Source organism: Zootoca vivipara, chromosome 9, assembly GCF_965207765.1.
Source record: "Zootoca vivipara chromosome 9, rZooViv2.hap1.1, whole genome shotgun sequence".
NCBI lineage: Eukaryota > Metazoa > Chordata > Lepidosauria > Squamata > Lacertidae > Zootoca > Zootoca vivipara.
The window spans coordinates 53,717,301-53,738,211 of NC_142592.1; the positions used below are offsets into that span (position 1 = coordinate 53,717,301).

The 20,911-nt window shown below is 43.4% G+C and overlaps 1 protein-coding gene across 2 annotated transcripts in view; it reads left to right on the top strand.

Annotated features, from left to right (window-relative positions):
- The window catches only part of TMTC1 (transmembrane O-mannosyltransferase targeting cadherins 1), a 145,887-nt gene that overhangs the window by 51,879 nt on the left and 73,097 nt on the right, over window positions 1-20,911 (top strand). For both annotated transcript variants that reach the window (XM_060279968.2, XM_035126789.3), the window contains exons 6-8: window positions 6,850-6,931; window positions 7,442-7,545; window positions 14,562-14,751. In XM_060279968.2, coding sequence (XP_060135951.1) covers window positions 6,850-6,931; window positions 7,442-7,545; window positions 14,562-14,751 — 376 coding nt within the window. The remainder of the gene's footprint in view (window positions 1-6,849; window positions 6,932-7,441; window positions 7,546-14,561; window positions 14,752-20,911) is intronic.

Below are 20,911 nucleotides of genomic sequence, written 5' to 3' on the forward strand. Positions count from 1 at the left end.
GTACTCCGTGGACCGTCTGGAATGGATTAATCCACTTTCCATTACTTTCAATGGGAAAGTTCGCTTCAGGTTAAGTACGCTTCAGGTTAAGTACAGACTTCCGGAACCAATTGTGTACTTAAACCGAGGTACCACTGTAAAGCATTGCCACTTTTCTGGAGCTTAGGAGTCTGGATCTTGGGATGAAATGGATATGATGGGGATCCATGAATTCTGAGGCTGTGTGCATGCTCCCATTTATTCTACATCCCATGTACTCCCACCACTGGTTTGGGAAATGGTGTACATGTAACATTTGCCACAATCTGTATCTATCCTGTTGCTTTCTTATGAAATACTGTGTTTCATAACCCCACCAAACCAGCATCAGTCCAGGAAAAAGAACAACCTACTTGTGTTTAAGTCAGCAATGTATAGGCAGCCATAGATACCAACGACTGCAGCTGATTTTGAACTAGTGGGAGAAGCTGTCAATGGACGGCTGAGAGCTTGTAACCTTGTTTGGTCAGCTAGCAGGCAGCTGGTTGGATGCTTGGCATGAGGGGATTCTCCCCTTCCTCGTTTCTATACAAGTATTGGCACATTGTGGGTATGTTTCTGTTACACTTTTCATCTCTGTTTTATCTAGGTGGACAACAGTAGGTCACTTCGAAGAGAAAATACATTGTGAAGCATGTCATAGAATGAAAGGGGGGGAATAATCTCATTCCATTTGTTCTTACTGCAGTGTATTTTCTGACCTTTCACGAAGTAGCCCTTTTGCTGTCTTGCTTTTTGTGTATGCGAACTGTTAGCAGTGGAGAATCTTCTGACTTTAAAGCACAGTTTGTGGGGAGCTGGAGGAGGAGGAAGCCTTTAGCAAGTTACAGTTCCTGTAAAAGGTCATTGTCGGATAGTTTTGGCAGCGGTGGGACAGAACCCAGAGCGTTTGAGCAGCTGATATGACCAGTATGAGCTGCTACACATTTAAACAGCCCTGCCTCTCCTGCAGCTTGAGGTTAAAGTACCTTGTTCAGGCAACAGCCATAAAATCAAGTACTGGTTAGCCTCAAATATCACAATAGCCCAATTTTAACATTAAAATCTGGCTTAAACAATTGGGCTTTGTAGCATCTTGAGCCTCAGCAAAGAATAAATGTGGCCCAGGATTGGAGGAGGATGCCACAGGTACCAAGGCAATGATACCAGTTTTCAAAAATAAAATGATATATTAATTTCATTTGTTAAAGAGCTCTCAGTCATACAACATGTTTATAGATGCTCTGCAGGCATATAGTTACCAAAAATAGTTGCTCTGTCTAGGAGGCTGGTCTAGTAGGGATGTATGAAGTGGTGGACTGACTGAAGCTTCCTATTGCTCCTTTGAGTGCTGCAGAGATCTTTACCCAATTTAGGTCTATTAATTTCAGTGGGTCTACTCTTAATAAAAGTTGTTGTTGTTGTTGTTTAGTCGTTTAGTCGTGTCCGACTCTTCGTGACCCCATGGACCATAGCACGCCAGGCACTCCTGTCTTCCACTGCCTCCCGCAGTTTGGTCAAACTCATGCTCGTAGCTTCGAGAACACTGTCCAGAAATCTCGTCCTCTGTCGTCCCCTTCTCCTAGTGCCCTCAATCTTTCCCAACATCAGGGTCTTTTCCAGGGAGTCTTCTCTTCTCATGAGGTGGCCAAATAATAAAAGTTAGGTGAATACAAGCCTATGGCTCCAAAATTCTTACACTCTCTCTTTGCTCGGCCTTTTATATTGGTGTGTTGATTGTAGGGGTTCCTTTTGGATTGCAAGGACTTCAATCGACTTGTCGAATGCACACAGATGACAAGGTTTTTCAGAATATTTGGCCATGTCAGGGTGCCTCTAAGTAAATGGGTGCAACTGTCCTGAAAGGTGTCATTCTGTCTAAGGAACATTGTTTCCCTTCACCTGGTACTGTATTTTAAAGTCCTGTTTGTTTCAGATCACCATCAGCAATGGTAATATTCCCTGCAACAGCTGCCTCTATCTCAAATGTTCATTCAAAATGACAATGTTACGCGAGTTTTTGTGATTCGCAAAATAATATCTGATTTAACAAGGTGTATGAAAAGAGTTTCACTGTCTCAGGAAGCTGAGTTCCATTCCAGAGCCTCTTTTCTACTGTGGGGAAAAAAGACTCAGCTCCTTCTGGCTGATGACACAATCTCCCTAAGCGGTGGTATGTTGAGCAGCGCTCTCTTCCTAACTGGCAGGAGTTTCTATAGATGGAAGTGCTCTGTGAAGATGGTGGGCCCCAGGCTGTCATCTTCTTCAGACAAATGACTGGCTGTGTGGAGCAGGCCTCAAGTAGCTCTTTGCTTAAATGAATTGGGCATCTGAGTTCTTCACCTTAACAAAGACAATCTGTCTGGCCTTAGAAGGGGTTTGTTTTGATCCACACAACTCCCATCTTGTACCAGGATCTTTTAACACTGCTGTAAACCCACATGGTTGTGAGTTTTATTGGGCCACCTGTCCTGCTGTCTTCGGTTATAAAAAAAGGTCTCAGTGCAGTGATGATGCCATTGGCTTTTTGTGATGAATTCTCCTTTTCAGGAAATCACAGCTGCCAGATCTCTGTCTTGGCCTCCCGTTGAACTATATGGGTGTGTGTGTATGAATTTGCTTTTTTAAGCAGTTCTGTGTTGTTTATTGTTCTGATTATGTCTTATTCCTAAAAGGCATTTTAGAAAAGGAAGCAGCCAAGTAATTACACAGTGACTTATGGAGAAGCTGGCTTGGAAGCAAGGTTTTGTTTTTAAAACAGAAACAAAAACCTCTGTACAACAAATAGGTCCCCTCCCCCACCTCTGCCATTTGAGTAGAGCTGGCTTTCTTCACCATCTAGTTCTTTGTTTTGTTTTGTTTAAATGATACTCCATGGAAGATGCATTTTGGACATGTTTAGCATGTAGTTATGGTGAGCAGCTGAATATTTTTGCAGCACTGATCTTGGCATTTGCACTGAGACGTTCTGGAATCAGAGGTGCTATGAGCCCTCCAGCCTGTCAGCTTCTACTACAGACTGAAGCATGAAGTACAGCAGACAGAAAATACTGCTCTGATGACTGGTGCCATGTTCTTAGTGTTTATGGCGAGCCTGCTCCATAATGCCTGCCAGTGTTGTATGCCTTGTTTATTTTTTCTCTGTTCTAAGGCCTGAGAGCAAAGATAAAAGGTAAAAAGTTAAAGGACCCCTGGGCGGTTAAGCGCAGTCAAAAGCGACTATAGGGTTGTGACGCTCATCTCGGTTTCAGGCTGAGGGTGCCAGCGTTTGTCCACAGTCAGCTTTCCAGGTCATGTGGCCAGCATGACTAAACCGCTTTTGGTGCAATGGGACACTGTAACAAGTGCCAGAATGCAAGGAAACGCTGTTTACCTTCCCGCCGCAGCGGTACTTATACGTGTGTGCTTTCAAATTGCTAGGTTGGCAAGAGCTGGGACAGAGCAACAGGAGCTCACCCCGTTGCATGGATTCGAACCGCCAACCTTCTGATCAGCAAGCCCAAGAGGCTCAGTGGTTTAGACCACAGTGCCACATCCACACCAAACATTTAAAGCACATTTATAGCACATAAACAGTCATGCCTTCTCTCATAGGATCCTAGGAACTATAGTTTACCCCTTGCAAAGCTCCAGTTCACAGCACACTTAACGAACTGCATCCTTAATAAACGACTCTTGTTGTGCAGCTTCTCCCACTATTGCTATGTTGGGGGATACCTTCCAAGAAAGTGAGCTTTGTGAGTACAGTCTGTTTGCAATTAGGGTTTTAACTTTGGTAGAGAGCCTTCATGCATACAGAAAGATATCTCATTCAGAAATTATGCTTCAACATTGTGCAACATTATGCTTCAAAGATTGTGGGGTGGGTGGAGAGCAGCAGCATGACCTTGAGGGCCACTTGTCAAATAGAGGATATCCCTTTATATTAGAGGCCTTCCTCTGTACATTAGGACACATGGCCACCTTACACAGATCTGGCAAACAGATAGAAACAGATAGAAATCCTATGCCAACACTAAGGCTGAGGTTCAAAGAACACCTGGTGGATAAAAAAAGCTCAAGAGATCCAGCACTTAGCCAACACCCATGATGCACAGAGTTTCTTTAAAGCCACAAAGACCATCTGTGGGCCAATAAATCATGGTATATGCTCTCTATACTCAACAGACGGTACCACACTTCTAAAAGACAAAGAAGCTGTTGCATTGTGCTGAAAAGAACATTACCAACATCTCCTTAACCACAACTCCCCCGTAGGTGCTGAGGTCCTCTCACAAATTCTGCAAAATCAAATTAGAGATGAGCTTGCAGTATCTCCAAATTTGGGAGAGTTGTGTACAGCTATTAACCAAATGAAAAACAACAAAGCCACTGGACCTGATGAGATTCAAAGTGGGTGGAATTGAACTTACACAACAAATTCACAAGCTCATCGAAAAATTCTGGGAGAGAGGAGAGATCCCAGCAGAAATGTTGGAAAATGTCTATCACTTTTCCTACCTTTTCCACAAGGGCTGACATTGATGCCGAAATCCAGCATCGCCTGAGCTCTGTGATGCCCTCTGACTCCGATAGAAATGCAGAGTGTTTGAGGACCGGGACATTCGCAGGGAAACCAAAATGCTTGTTTACAAAGCTATTGTACTACCAACCTTACTGTATGCTTGCAAAACATGGACCACTTATAAACACCATCTCCAATTCCTCAAAAGATTCCATCAACGGTGTCCCGAAATTTTTTACATATCACTTGGGAAGATAGGCGAACTAATGTTAGTGTACTGGAAGAAGCAAAGATCACCAGTGTCAAAGCAATGATTCTTGAACACCAACTTCGTTGGGACTAGTCATGTTGATGGGATGCCTGATTATCATCTTCCAAAGCAGCTATTCTATTCTGAACTTAACAAATGGAAAGCGTAAGGCTGGTGGTCAACAAAATAGGTTTAAAGACTCTCTCAAGGCAAATCTTTTAAAAATGTAGTATAAACACTGACAACTGGGAAACATTGGCCTGCAATCGCTCCAATTGGAGAACAGTCTTTACCAAAGGTGCCATGGACTTTGAAGACACTCAAACTCAGGACGCAAGAGGAAGACGCATTTGGCAAACCTCTACCATGTTCAATTCCCGCCCAGAGACCTATGTCCCCAATGTGGAAGGACGTGCGGATCCAGAATTGGCCTCCACAGTCACCTAACGGACACCTACGGACCATGCTTACTCGGCTACGAGTGATCACCCAAGAAGAAGACATAATGGTATTCTGAATGTGATTGTGAATTAAGAAACTCCAGTTAGGATGTGTGATTTTTATATGTAGCTATTGGGGTCATGAGTAGTTTGACAGTGTGGTTTTGAGTTACTTGCATGCTTCATTGGGGCTGGCTACATAGGGCCAACGTTCTGCTGCTGACTGAAATTGAGACATTTCCAATGGTTTGTTGGTATTGTAAGTATTCTTTTTATTGCCAAATTCCGTTAAAGTCAAAGAGGGTTTATAGAAACCTCTTCTACTGCTTTCTTAGATAAGCAGGCAAACATGAGGTGTTAAGGGCCTGCTCTCAGGTTAATTAAATCAACTGCTTGTTCCCTCCAGCGACTTCACATCAAGGCCAAGGTGAAATATGGAAAGTAATTGGGAGTTGCCTTTTAAAGTAATTGGGAGTTGCCTGTTTGAAATCATTGGAGGTTTGGGAAACTTAAGACCTTGTAAGATTAGTCCCTTTTTAGTCTAGCTTGGCATTTAACTCGGATACCAAGATCAAATGCTGACATTTATTAATAAATAGACATAAAATGTCTGACACAATTTAGCTTTTCTCTGTGGAATGTGGCTCATTTTATTATTATTTCTCTTGACAAGGCATTCATCAGACTGCTTTGATTAGACAGTGTGTTTTCTGGAGCACACCCAGATCTCCCCATGTTTTCTTTTCCTCTTTAAATTTTAAACCCATCTCATGTGGGCTTTATCTCTCTTACTTTGTTGGTGTGGAGAGCTTTTCCTTACATTTTAAGGGTTGTTAAGGTTACTTGCTGTTTGCTGTAAAGACATAGATCAAAAGACTGCTTTTGACATTTTTCTTTTAAACTGGGAAATACTGTAATCTGTACTCTTTTTTATTTGTTTTTTTGGCTGAAACCTTTAAGCCAAAGTTTTCCTTGAACCAGACTAGATGTGTGAGTGTAGTAGATGCTTAGTGCGATAGAGACCCCTTGTTCCCTTTTGCCTGAGAAACTGTACAACAGGGACCAAAGACCTTTACTTTTTGCAACATAAAGGAATGTGTTTTTATTGATGGATCAGTGGAATGGAGGCAATGGAGAAACTACGTCTTGGATTCTAAGCTTCCCTCCAAGCATGGAAGGAGTTTGCACTCACTCCTTTCATGAGTACAGTTCTCAGAACTTAGTATCCCGGGAACCCCATGTGATTTATTTACACACCAAAAAACAAGCTCTTTCCTAAATGTGGTGATTGTGCCTAAATATGTGGAATGTGCTGTGTATCAGCTGGAGAGATGGGGCAGCAAAGTCACCTCCCTGCCCCCCAGTCTGGTAGAGAACATCTGACATTTCACTCTAACCTATTCCTGGAAATGTCTGGTGCAGTGGCCATAATATTCGAATCTGCTCCCACCCTTCCATCCATGTCCCTTCTCCCTTTGCATATTGTGTTTATTAATTTGGAAGCCTTGTTTTAAACTGTGAATGCCTTAAATGCATTGGTGGACACCATCCCCACCCCACCCCACCCCATTCCAGTTCTAAAAGATTGGTGTCTACTGATCATCACCTTCATAAATGTTTTCTTTTCTTTCTTACAGTTACCTGACCATAAGCAACAAACAGAAGTTCTTCTACATCACAAGTCCTTTTTTAAAAAGGGCTGCCTTGGTACTTACCTATGTAAGTATTACTATAAACTATATTCTTACTTAACTTTCATTTCTTCAGATGAATCCCATTGTAGCTCCTCAGTCTCGAGAGCAGGCCTAATACAGAAGTATCGTACTCTGTTAGTCCATAGGAACAAACATAAGAATTGGTATGCTGGGCAGTAGCAGATTTAAGTTGGGGACAGTTCTCCTGCACAGGACACCAAGCTGAGGGGTGCAAAACCACCACCACCAATGACTATATTTATATGGGTAGCTACTGAGAAGATCCATAAAAAGCAACTGCATCAAAAGGAATTACTGTGAAAATTTGAAGAAAAAGGGGGGCACCGAATTTTGTCCTTGCTCAAGGCATCATATTCACAAAGTCCGCCCCTATGCTGAGTAAGAACAGTTTATCTCAGTTAACCCAAAAATATTTGTGAGTCTCAAGTATATTAAGATAGGTTCTGGTTTCCTGGTCCTAATTAATTGTATGCCTCTTTGTAGTAATAACAGAAATATCTCCTCTTTTCTGAAGGTGATCCTACTTTTGTATTTTCGCTTCTGGATAATGGGAGGTTCTATGCCAGCGTTTTCAGAACAGGACAATCCAGCTTCATTCTCACCTTATCTTCTTACAAGGTATGGTAGCAGGAGCCACAGATGCTTGGGTTGATGCTATGTCTGTGGAAGAAAGTGAGAAAAAAAATGGGGTTTCATTTCTTGGCTACATTCCTTGCCATGTTGTTTAGCTAGGTACTGCCAGTTGCTCATGAACCATTACTAGGAGTAAGAGTTCTCTCAGAATAACCACCACCACATTAAAAGCTTGGATAAATGCTCTGATTATGTCAGATGCCCTCAGGGTACTTCCTCAAGAGAGCAGCAGTACAAAGGAGACCCCAAGTTCCAATGAACTCTCATTTAAATTTGGGCAGTCTCTCTGAAAGGCTAGGGAAGCCAGTGAAGGACTAGTGGAAGCAAGCACCACATTTTCAGTTTGCTTTCTGTGGAAGCTTTTCATGTGTTGTACTTAATTCCCGAATATCACTCTGTCTGATCCCTTGATTAGGGGAAACTGCATCACCACATATAAGCCTTTAAGGCTCTTGGGTCTCTGGCTTGGCAAGCCTAATGCCTCAACATCCATGGTTTATCCCTAAGACTTCGGTGCAAGGGGAAGAAAAAGCAGGAGCAGAAGCTGTAACATGGCAGGTACCGGAAGAGACAAACAGCTCATTGTCTCTCTGGCTACTATAGATTGAACTGTGAGACTCTGGAAAAGAAAATACAAATGTTCTCATGGGTCATGTCAGAGGGCGGAATGGAAAAGAACAGCATGGGGTAGGTTTTGTAGCCCATTAACTTTTCCTTTTAAAAACCTTGTGGGCTTCCTCAGATAACGAACAGAATTTTAACTCTTCCTAAATGCCGAGAGGAAATGTTATTAATGCCCTTCATTAGACGTAACAATTTTTCACTTCGGTATTTACAGCTGAAGCTATTTTAGCTTGGGGCTCTTTCCATCTTTTTCACAGCTCTAAATCAAATGCGCTTGACAAGGCACTTCATAATAATGTTGTAAAACATATGTGGCTGCAATTATAACCAGGTGCTGTTATTTATGGGCTCCCTATCTCTGCCGTATTTGGTTAGTTTACTCTGAGGCGCTCCTATCAGGGAGCCCATCCATGCGGCAAAACCTTCCCAGTTTCTATATAGCTTGGCAGACTTGTCTCTTTTTCAGCTGAATCATTTTTTATCAGATAACAGCTTGTTTGTGTGTGTGTGTGTGTGTGTGTGTGTGTGTGTGTGTGTGTATCTCCACTCCTAATATAGAACTGGTGGGCATCATACTTCTGCCAGGTTGTTCTGTGTGTGGGAGAGCATGCAGAAGGTGGTCATCAACTATTGTAGTCGTGGGGTCCTGTCCCAAACCAATGAGACAGCCTGACCCAGAAGCTTTTGTTCAAGCAAAACAATACAATCTGTTCTCTAGTCTTCCTGTTAAGAGGCTTCATTGCTGGTCCGGTTGGTTTCTCTGTAGCCCCTACTTCAGCCACAGGTGATAGTTGTTGGTGGCACAGACTGAATTCCCACCCAACTTCCCTCAGGCCTAGGACCTGCTACAGGCCCATGTTCTGTTGGTAGGTTGCAACCCAAGAGAGGGTTGTGTATGTATGTGTGGGTTTGTTTGTTTTAAGATTGGTTGTATCAGCAATGCCACAACAATGCAGAGGAGAGAAGCTGGCAACAAGAGGGGAAAGAAACAGGACAGAGAGGGACAGACAGATGCATACATATAGTAAAAGTCCAGTCACGAATGACTCTGGGGTTCTTGACTAAGAGTACAATCCTAGTAGCGCTGTGGTTTAAACCACTGAGCCTCTTGGGCTTGCCGATTGGAAGGTCAGCAGTTTGAGTCTGTGCAATGGGGTGAGCTCCTGTTGCTCTGTCCCAGCTTCTGCCAACCTAGCAGAAAGCATACCAGAGCGAGTAGATAAATACTTCCTGCTGTGGTGGGAAGGTAAATAGCGTTTCAGTGCACTCTGGCACTCATCACAGTCCTTTGTGCACCAGTAACGGTATAAGTCATGCTGGTCACATGACCCGGAATGCTCTCTATGGACAAACACCAGCTTCCTTGGCCTGAAAAGCGACCTGAGAGCCTCACCCCATAGTCGCCTTTGAGTGGACTTAACCATCTATGGGTCCTTTACCTTTATTATACTTTACAACCCTATGCAAAATCCTGTGCAGGTCCCATTGACTTCAAGGCTGCAATTCTAAACAGATTAAACTATTGAGAGCCTCATTAAATACAGTGAGAATTAGTTTTGGGGGAAATTGCATAGGACTAGGCAGTAATGTGAGTGTGATTCAGTTTCTCAACTGTGCCATGTGATAAATGGACTCTAAAATAGGACCCTCTGCTTTCTTGACAGGCTGTAAAGGGTTAACTTTGCTTCAACTTTCATGCTTTTAGTTGTTTGAATGTAGGGCTAGAAGTGCAGATGCCTTGGCACCAGAAATAAAAACAAGCAGTTTCTCCACATATTAGCAATAATTTTTTTTTCTCTTTTACAAGAAGTCTTCAAAATAATTTTTTTAAAATGCAAACGCTCTTTGGCCATCTGACTTAATCTGCACTGTTCATCTCAGTTATTCAAAGAGCAAATGTTAATTGGAAGAAATGCAATGCATACTGAAAATTAGTAGACAAATTAACTCAAATGATTAGGGAACATTCTCCAGAGCTGCATAAACTATAGATTGGGGTAAAATAATAAACAGCCTAGATTGCAGTTAGGGAAGCAAGCAAGTCCCCGGTGTTTATGTTCAAGCTGTCACTTTCCTCAGAGCTGTGTTTTGGAAGGGTGGTTGTTTTATGTTCTTGAGAGAGATCTGGTTGTGCAAGCAGTATTTATAATTAGTTTTAAAGCATTAGATTAAATGCATTCAAGCATCCATATTATGCCACAGTAACAGTTGCTGCCTAGGTTCTTTTTATAAAATCATGCAAACTTTGGGAATAAACTCAGGCTTTGCTTTAACATGGAGAATGGCAGAAGCCCGTAACTGGAAAGTTCATATTTCAAGTTCTCCTTTTAGTTTTAGGGTTCTTTTCTTTTCTATGCTGAATTCTTGCAACTCTGGGCCAAGCACCTCATTGAACCAAAGGGAAGTTACTTTTGAGCAAATTGCATTATAAGTAATTATATACTGTCATGAAAATCTGTATATACACGAGGCGAAACAGCTTCACTTTCTTTTTTTAAAATCTGATGAGATTTACAGGGGGCTCATTAGTTTCATTTGATTTATAGCCTTCCCTATGCCAAGTGCTCAAGAGGGGTAACATTATGGTATTGTAATTAATTAGAGTTTAATTATCATCATCTTACTCTTTCTTTGGCCACCCAAAGGTAACTTGACTAAAAATCTAGTTACAGGTAGGTAGCCGTGTTGGTCTGAGTCGAAGCAAAATAAAAGAATTCCTTCAGTAGCACCTTAAAGACCAACTAAGTTTATATTTTGGTATGAGCTATGAGAAGCACAATCTCAGGGTTTGGCAAGTCTGGTAAGAGGGAGCAAATTCCACAGTTGAGAGGCAGCCAGAAAGAATGCCTCTGTGCTCTTATTTCTTGACTTCCCATGTAGATAGTAAATTTAGGAGAGTGTTCTTAGTGAAACTTAAAAGGCCAGGCTGGAAGAGAAGGAATGCTGTTTTCTAACTACCCAATAACAGAGGCTGCTGGAATATTTTTTCGCATTGCTGTGCTGGCCGGAAAGAGTCAAGGAAGTAGCTAATCTGGATTAATTTTGTGGCGCCTGGAAATAGTTTTGTGAATTGCAGGATGCGATTAACCAGTGGCCATTATTTGCTAGTGGAGCATACACTCTGCATGCAAAAGTTCTCAAGCACTGCACGAATGAGGCAATTCCTTCACTAACCTCAGTTTGCACTCAGACAGTCCCCACCTGCCCGCCTTACAGCCAGGCCAGGGGGTGGGGTGGGGGACATTGACTGTCGGGCTCCTCCTACTTAGTTTCAGCATTGCCTTAGTAAAACTCACCAGGGAAGAAGTTGAGGACAAAACTAGAATTAGTTGGCTCTGCATGTCAGTGGATCTGACTCCCCAAATCCTTAGCCTCCTTGTTTTCTGCCCTAGCAGTCCAAATGGGCACCAGGCTCCATGGCCATGAGGCTTAATACCTGTCATCTCCAGCTAAAAGAATGAGGTAGGAGATGATGGGAAAGTTCTCTGCCTGAGAACCCTGAGGGCTGCCCAGCAGCCTTCCTGATGTTGGACTTCAGCTTCCACCAGTCTTGGTCAGCATGGCCATGGAAAGGGATAGCTTAACCTACAGCAGGTTTTGGGGAGGATAAATGGCAATGTACTACTTAATAGAATAACAAGTGTATCTTACTGCTTTTGTGAAAGCTGATTAATAGCATTAGCTATTTTAGTGTTTGCAGGTCCTTTATACTTTTTGCAAAGCATTTTGAGAGCCACTGATGAAAGGTACTATATGACGTTGTTGATTACTTAAAAAATAAATGCTGCCGTTTATTCTTTGGCCTCACGTTTACTGCCCGCTGTCACAGCCACTCTTAGCTTTGTGGTACACACAAGCGACAAGCTATTATTCAAGGCTATTAAAACGGGAAGGCGATCCAAATTGTTACGCTTTAAAAACTGTCACAGATGGAATCCTTGCATTTTCAAAAGAGGCTTGCGGCGAATCAATAAGTGCTCTCTTTAGTCCCACCGCCATGTTTGGCGAATGCTCCCTAAACCGTGCAAATTTAATGAGAGCTTTCAGCATTTGACAACGAGCAAAATAGCCAAGAGATTTTCTGTTGTGATAAGCCGAGATGTGAACCAGCCAACTATGCACAACATGTGATGAGTGTTTTAGGATTTGGAAAACAATACGCGGCTGTGCTGGCAGAATGTTTGGAAGGATCAGAAGTGGTGCCAAGACAGAACAGAGCAATTTTCAAGCCTCTTGGTTGGTGTTTCTGCCGTTAGTTGTTACGTATCATTTCTGCTGAAAGTGCTGTACAAATAGGGCTTATCATTCGTCTTCATAAATGTTCTCACATGGTATGGGGAGGGGACGTCAGTTTCCTTTGCCTGCTCATAATAGTTCACAAGAACAGTTGGAGGGTCAGCAGCTAAGCTGTCTGGACTCTGCATCCTTGTGGGCTGCTTACGTGTTGCCTGGGTTATGTTGGAAGCTCTGGTCCTCAAGGGAACCTCTCATTATGTTGTTGTTTTCCACATTAGCTGAGTTTGATGCTGAGATTAACAGTCCGATATTGGCTTCTCAGTCATCTTGGCTTCTAAATGCTACCAGACTGCAGAAAAGCAGTTTTCATCAGATCACAGCCTCAGAAACAAAATGGTGTTTTCCCCATTATATGACCAACATTTCTTATACCTCACAGGGTTATCGGACACTAACATACTTATATATATTTATATCCTGCCATTCCTGCCCCATCGTTCTGCCCGGACACTGAGGTCCAGTGCCGAGGGCCTTCTGGCGGTTCCCTCGCTACGAGAATCTAAGTTACAGGGAACCAGGCAGAGGGCCTTCTCGGTAGTGGCACCCACCCTGTGGAATGCCCTCCCACCAGAGGTCAAAGAGAACAACAATTACCAGACCTTTAGAAGGCATCTTAAGGCAGCCCTGTTTAGGGAAGCTTTTAATGTTTGATGGATTTTTGTATTTTAATGTTTTGTTGGAAGCCGCCCAGAGTGGCTGGGGGAACCCGGCCAGATGGGCGGGGTATAAATAATAAATTATTATTATTATTATTATTATTATTATTATTATTATTCCTTCAAGGAGCTCAAAGTGATGTACAAAATTGTGCAGGCGCCCGTGTGCATGTGCGCTCACTCGCACATGTTTTAGCTGCACAACAAACCTAGGAGATCCGCTAGGCTGGAAAATGGTCACTGGCTCCATGGCTGAGCAGGAATTTCAACTCCTAGCCCAATATTGTAACCCAGCCTTTGCCAACCTGATACCTTTCAGATATTGTGAACTACAACCCCCCCCCCTCAACAGTGTTGACTTGCAGCTCAAGGGTGTTGTAGTCCAAAACATCTGGAAGGCACTGGGATGGCAAAAGCTGCAGTAATTGCTGCACTATGTCGGCTTTTATTGCACAAGTGAATTTTTAGTCTGTGGGTCTTCTGGGAGCTTTACTGGAGCCCTTGCTGGGACACGGCAGCCTTGTGCAATACTGTAAGTCTTCTTAGGTCCAATTAACTTTACTGGCTCCTTGCCTTGCTGCACTACGCTTTCTCTCGGGCCTTTCTTGTCCTTCTCCTTTCTGTTAATGGGCTGCGTTAAGAAAAAAGCAGCATGGATTCTGCTCCAACTCTGCCCCTGCCTCTTCCTGCTTAAGTACAGGATCCTCCTAGCCTTTTCTACAGCCCTGCCAACTCCCACTACCTTCTTGTCTGTCCACACTTCTCTTACCTGACTCTACTACCTTTTGGGAGCCGAGCTTACATATCTGAGCTTGTATCTTGAATCTGTGGTTTTGCCTTGATCAGTTGCCTTGGCCCAACCAGCTCATTAGAACAGCCCATCATATCTCACTGATCCCACCTGGCTGGGTTTCTCCAGTGCATGCCATTAGGAATGTACATTAAAAGCAAAGGCAGCTGCAATGGTCCCTTCAAAAGTCACATTTGGATAACACCTTTATTAGGATCAACCAGGATGCCACAGAATAGCAGGCAAGCTTTTCAGTTCTCCTGAACTCTTTCTTAGGCCTAGATGCTTCACAAAGCAGGGTTGTGTAACAGTCGACATGATTAAGTGTTCTGGAAAACTCAAAAAGCATTACTCACTATTTTGTGGCATTTTGATTAGTCCTAATAAAGATATTGCCCATCTCTGCTCATCTAATGTGATACGGTACTACCGTATGTAAATGAGTGTGGAAATTAATGCAGAGTTGTGGATGTTCTTTCACTGTTCTTTCGTCCCGCAAATTAAACTTGGCTCTGATTTGCACCAGTGTCCTTTCCACCTACTGATGACAGTTCACAATGCTTTGAGAAACTGAATCCTGCCTTTCCCTCCACGAGCAACATGCTAGTAACTGAACTTCACATTTCATTTTGTAGGTTTCTTACTTATTCCTACCTCCTGGCCTTCAATGCCTGGCTTCTACTGGCTCCCGTTACTCTGTGCTATGACTGGCAGGTTGGGAGTATCCCTTTGGTTGAATCGATTTGGGACATGAGGAATTTTGCCACACTTCTGATGGCAGTAGTGATGCTGCTGCTGGGTCTGCACTGCATAGTAGCATTCAAGGTAAACAAGTGTTTCTCTACTTATTTGTTTGTGTACTGATTATGTAGAAACAGTTCTGTCCTGAAAGAACAGAGGAGGCAGTGTTCCTGAATATGCTAAAGATAAGTATTCTGTTTCTCTTTCTACGTACCCATCTGGGCCTGGTCAGATGTTATTTACCAAGGATTAATCTCAGTCTTGGTTGTTCCACCACCCTTGATTGTACTTCAGCACCCCCTAAGTTGTGGGACTCCTTCCCCACAGTGGTGCGTCTGGCAAATGCTGAAGATGTTTCTTTTTACTGTGGCTTTTGACATGAGAGATGTATATTCTTAGGAGCCACCTTATTTCTGTTATTTTATGTTGTTTTGAACTGTTTTTAATATTGTTCTTTAATTGCTGTAATCTGCCCTGGAACCTTAGGTTGAAGGGAACATGAAATAATAAGTGTTACGGGCTACTTTACAGGCTGTACCATATTGGTTTGAATGTAACTCTCTGATGCTGTAGTTGGAATTCCTGTTCTACCTGTGCGTGAATCAAGGTTTAGTGGGATGGGGAGGAGGAATCAAGCACTCTTGTCTCCCTTTGTGCCCCCCCCAACCTCAGGGAAGGTCTTTAGACTATTGTGAACCATTCAGTTGGTGTTGTTTAGTCGTTTAGTCGTGTCCGACTCTTCATGACCCTATGGACCAGAGCACGCCAGGCACTCCTGTCTTCCACTGCCTCCCGCAATTGGTAGCAGTTTTAAAAGAGAAATTGCTGGTGAGTAGAGGATCCGTGCGCTGCTCTGGTTCGCCAGAAGCGGCTTAGTCATGCTGGCCACATGATCCGGAAGCTGTCTGCAGACAAATGCCGGCTCCCTCGGCCTATAGAGCAAGATGAACGCGCAACCCCAAAATCGTCCGTGACTGGACCTAACGGTCAGGGGTACCTTTACCTTTACCTAGACTGAGGATCAAGAGTTTTGGGTGTTTTTCCTTGAACATACTGAGTGTGGGCTGTCTATCCCATTTATTTTAATGGAAGAAGTGGATCAGCACACACAAAGCAACGAAGTTTGGGCTTCATACAGATGAGGCAGGCTTTGTGAGCAGGAGAGCTAGTGTGCATATTGTAAGAAAACGTTTGTTTGAGGCGAGCGAATGTGATCCCAAGTTCTACGCATACAACCCGGGCTCATTCGCAGTTACCTTTTGCCTCATGTTTTCTAGGAACAAGACTGTGATTTAAAGTGCTGCGTCTGAGCACTTTATTGAGAGTCCGGCCCTTTCCCCATGACAACCCGCTCTGATTCATGCACACCCCTTCTGCTCCTTACCCCACCACAATTTACCTATGTAATGTATGAAGTGGCAAAATATCAGGTGACTCTTGTACCTGGGATTTCTTTGTAGCAGAATGGAAAGAGGAGAGATATAGAGGGCTTTGGGAATGGGGAGCTGGGCAGGGAGAAGAGGTGAGGGTGAGTATTGTGACATGCATGAACTTAAGGGTTGCTTCTCTTTGTATATTGGGAAACCTTGGATTCATTGTGTCTCCATCTGCTCCTGATTACTTCCACCTCTTTTCCTTACTCCTCTTGCCTCTTCTATCATAATCAGATTTCCTATGGCTTTCGCCATGGGTCACTTTGAACTTGTCCATCACGACTCAAATCAGTACATGAAGCAAAAAGTCACCAAGTGTTCTGCTTTTCATATATATAAATTTTTTTGGGGGGGGGGATATTGGTACAGAGCTGACGATTTAGGGTGGTTATCCACTTTTCCACAAACAAGCTGAGAGCTGTGTGTTGATAATGAACCTGGGGAGAAAGATGAGCTGTGTGAGAATTTAATCATGAATGCTTTGTAACACTCTAGAGATGCAGAATAGGTGAAGTAATACCAGCCAGCAGTCAGAAATATTGCACGCTGCTGCTCTGAGAACAAAGGACCTACTTGTTCTCTGGACTGCTTTTGCCCTTAAAACAAAATACCCAGACAGCACTTGTCAACCTGGAAAAGGTAAGAAAATGGATTTTATTTCTTTCTGTAGGCTAAATGATGATTACGACACTTTTGAACCACTGATAGATCAAAAATAAAGCAAAAGCCCCAAATGAAACATTGCTTCATCTCTCTTAACCAATGTGTCTCATTCTGTCAACCTTGCAGAGATATAACCTCCCTTCCTCTGCCCCACAAAATCAAAGCAGCAGGTCCGATGAAGCTTATATCCAGTTTTCCAGCCAGTGTACAGAGGCCCAAAGAATGAGAGACTGGGTTAAGAGAGATGGTATAATGTTACGTTTGGAGCATATGTTTTGTTTCTGAACAACTAGTTTTCCAAAAGTAGTACAGCCATCATTAGGTGTAATAGCCATTCAGAGCAAGAAATAGAATACATTTTCTTACACTCCCAGGTTTGCAATTGCTTTCTAGGCCAGGGATGTGTGCGTGTGCGTGTGCGTGCATGTATGGAGAGAGGCGCTGTTTGTGTCATACGGTTGGACCATATCCCAACAGTAGTTGGAGTATGCCAACTACTCAGGATAGCCTTACATTTTATCTCAGTTTAGTGGGTACAGTAGCCTTGGTTCAGCTCTAGTCATGAACCACCAGCTGCACAGAAAAGGCAGGGCTCAAGTTGGAAATGCATACCCCTACGTTCACATAAAGATGCACCCAGCCATCCAGTGCTGTACAAAATTATTTAGAACAGTTCTACACCCTCCCACCCCATTAAATCTTTCATTATCTACCCACAGACTTTGCAAATTTTTCACCCTTGCTAGACCAGGACAAAGTTGCACCTGAAGTATATCCCTGTGTGTGTGTGTGTGTCCTATAAAGTGTTTATTGGGCCAGGCATGCATAGAGTGTACAGTGGAACCTCGGTTTATGAACACCTCGGTTTACGAATTTTCGGTTTACAAACACCGCAGACCCATCTGGAACGGATTAATTCACTTTCCATTACTTTCAATGGGAAAGTTCGCTTCAGTTTATGAACGCTTCAGTTTAAGTACTCTGCGGACCATCTGGAACAGATTAATCCACTTTCCATTACTTTCAATGGGAAAGCTCGCTTCAGTTTATGAACGCTTCAGTTTATGAACAGACTTCTGGAACCAATTGTGTTCATAAACCAAGGTACCACTGTATATGCTGTGTACCTCCAGTAAAATTCATGCAACAGGGTTATATGCATAGCTGTCAAGTTTTCCCTTTTCTCGTGAGGAAGCCTATTCAGCATAAGGGAATTTCCCTTTAAAAAAGGGAGAACTTGACAGCTATGTTATATGCATCTGGTTGCTGGGGCAGCTGGTCTTGTGTAGACTGCTCCTGTCTGGGTGCCCAACAGCAACCAGATGCTATCCCCTTCCTCAGGTTTGCATAAACTGCAGAGCACCAGGGGAAGATGGTGCCTCGTGTCATACTGAATCGGAAGACAGGTTACATTGAATATGATTACACAATATGTCTGATTATTTTGTTATCATTGAATTTTTAAGTGAGACTAATTTGTTGTCGACTCTTGTGATTTGGGTAATTGCATTGTTGGAATGTGTGTGCCGTGCTGATAAAGGGCATTTAAACTACCAAGGCAGGCAGCTCAGTTTTGTTTGATGAATACTTCTATATTTCTAATGTAGAATGAATATAGGTTTATCGCCTTGTGGCTCTTTCAGGCCTTGCTTTTGCTTACGGTACTCTTGGAATAGGGCCATGTGCCGTTTCACTGGAGAGAAGGTTGCCTAGAATGCAAGAGCAGCTCTCCAGTATTATCAGCTTATTTGTTTCAGGAAATTAGCAGTGCTCCTGCTCTTTAGCTTTCCCTTGGTATCCTTCTGATGTATCCTTTCTCGTAAGAAGGAAGGAATTACAATTTTCATTTCCCAATATCCAGCAAAGTCTAATTAAACCAGTTCCCATAAGTTCTTTTTGTTTCCTGCTTGTGGGTCATGGTCCTTGCCAGAGGATATATCATTTCTTTCCAGTTCATAAGAAGCAAAAAGATATTTCAAGAATAGTCATTCTTCGCCCTTTCAAAAATATTCATATTTAATTAGGTAAAAAGTTTGGAATAATCTGTGATAAAATATATGTCTTTCTTTCTTTGTTTGTTTATGTAGGGCAGATTCTTTGTGCTTGAGCCAACTTTCTCAGGATGGAAACTAGGGAACAGGGAAATAGAGGAGCTGCAACCATTTTGAGTGCGTCCAGTTGATGCGCAACTGCTGATGGGCGGGTCCTTTTGGACCCGGAAGAAGGCAGAATGGGGCAGCAACAGGCTTATGCGCACTCTGCCGATGTGCGCGGGGGCCAGGAATGGAACCCCTGTGCAAAATGGTCACCGCCTGCATTGGTGACAAGCGACAAAGTTCTAGGCATTGCTGGGAAATTAAAAAGTGACAAATATCCAGGTACAAACTGAGCGTGAGATGTTAAATTGTTGATGTTCTAACAAAAATGTGTAACTTGTCCCTAAAACCAGCCCCCATACCCAAGGACTGGAAAAAGACCAGTGCAACACCAAATTCTTAAAAAGAGATCCAGGAAATTACAAGCTGGCTAGCATAACATTTGTTTTGGGAAAGCTGGTGGAAAGCATTAAAGATAGAATCATAGAACTGTAGAGTTGGAAAGGGACCACAAGGATCATCTAGAATGGCCAAGCCTTCAGGTCTTGCTCAAAGAAAACCAGCATGGCTTCTGTAAGGATAACTCATGCAGGGCCGTCTCTAGGCCCGGGTCTCAGCTGTTCAGCGGCTTCAAGCCTCTCTCCGGAGGTGTGCGAGCCTGGGGCCGCCTCCGCTGCTCGCAGGGGCATCGCAACAGGGGGCGGGCAGCGCCCCCTGGCCCAGGGCCGGCCCTACGGCAGGCTGGGCGGTGCAGCTGCGCTGTGCGTGGCGCCCGCCCGCCGCGCTGGGAAACGGGGCGGGGCGGGGTGCCGGATGGATCCGTCGCACCAGGGTACCAGGTGTGCTTAAGATGGCCCTGAACTCTTGTTTCAATAAACTTAGAGCTCTTGGAGAGTGTCTACAAGCACCTACATAGTAGTGATCCAGTCAACATTATGTAGGTACCTAGGCTTTCAAAAAGCTTTTTATAAAGTCCCCCACCAAAGGCTCCTGAGTAGGCTGAGCATTCATGGGAGGAGATGGTACTCATTTCAACCTGTTAGCCTGCAATACATCGTTTCCTCCAGTTCCCATGAATTCTTCCAACACCAGAGACAGAACAGAAGAGCTATTCTCATGTCCCTCACTTCACCCCATTCCACACCTGTGCAGTTCTCTCCCTTGAGTGTAGAGGTGTGGTATCTGGCTGTTCCACTGCATTGCATTTTACAACTGTTTTCTGGCCTGGTCTTGGAGACATGTAGAAGAAACATGTTTCTTTTGTCTAGCATTTGGAAATAGTGCTTTTTCAGTTGTTTTTGTAGTCTAACTGGTTTATACTAAGTGTCTAATCAAATTGGTTTGCATTAAGTTGTAATCAAATTGCTTTCTATTAAGTTGTTCTACATCTGTATGTGAACTGAACATCTGCGTCGGAAGGTGACCTAGCAGCAAATGAATTAGCGCCTGTTACAAAAGCAGCTAAGGATGCTGTTCACCATTTCAAGTCTGTGTGAATAAAGGTCTTGCATACCTTGCTACAGTTGGCTTTTCATCTACAAATGGCTGTCTACGGTTTCTTGACGGCAAGGGCACTTCCTAGGGGCCAAAACGGACAAGGTTTTGGAAGCACATATCTTTCTCTTCCTTCCGAAACAATTTTTATCCCCCCCCCCATGCACCAAAGACCTAAGAGGTGAGCAGGGCTGTTTATTGACTTCTTGCATTTTACTCTCTGGGAAATGCCTTCATTTTCATAAAAGACCCATTTTGAATCAATCCTTCCTTGATTTTCCTCAGGGCTTGCTGAATTTCCTGACACCCCTGCTAAGGTCACTATTGATGTTCCTGGTGCTTTGGCAATGAGGTTTTCTATGACTATTGCATTAGCATTTGCTTCAGGAAGAGAAAGCAATAAGTCAAGAGACCCTGGGGCTGGCTAAAAGAATATCTCCCTCCCTCCTTCCCTGCATAAACTGCTCGCCTGCCCTGTTAACTGACTTACAGGAGCACAGGAAACACTAAGGAGATTAACTGAGCTTTTAAAATTGTGAATTTTAACTCCTTAAGGAG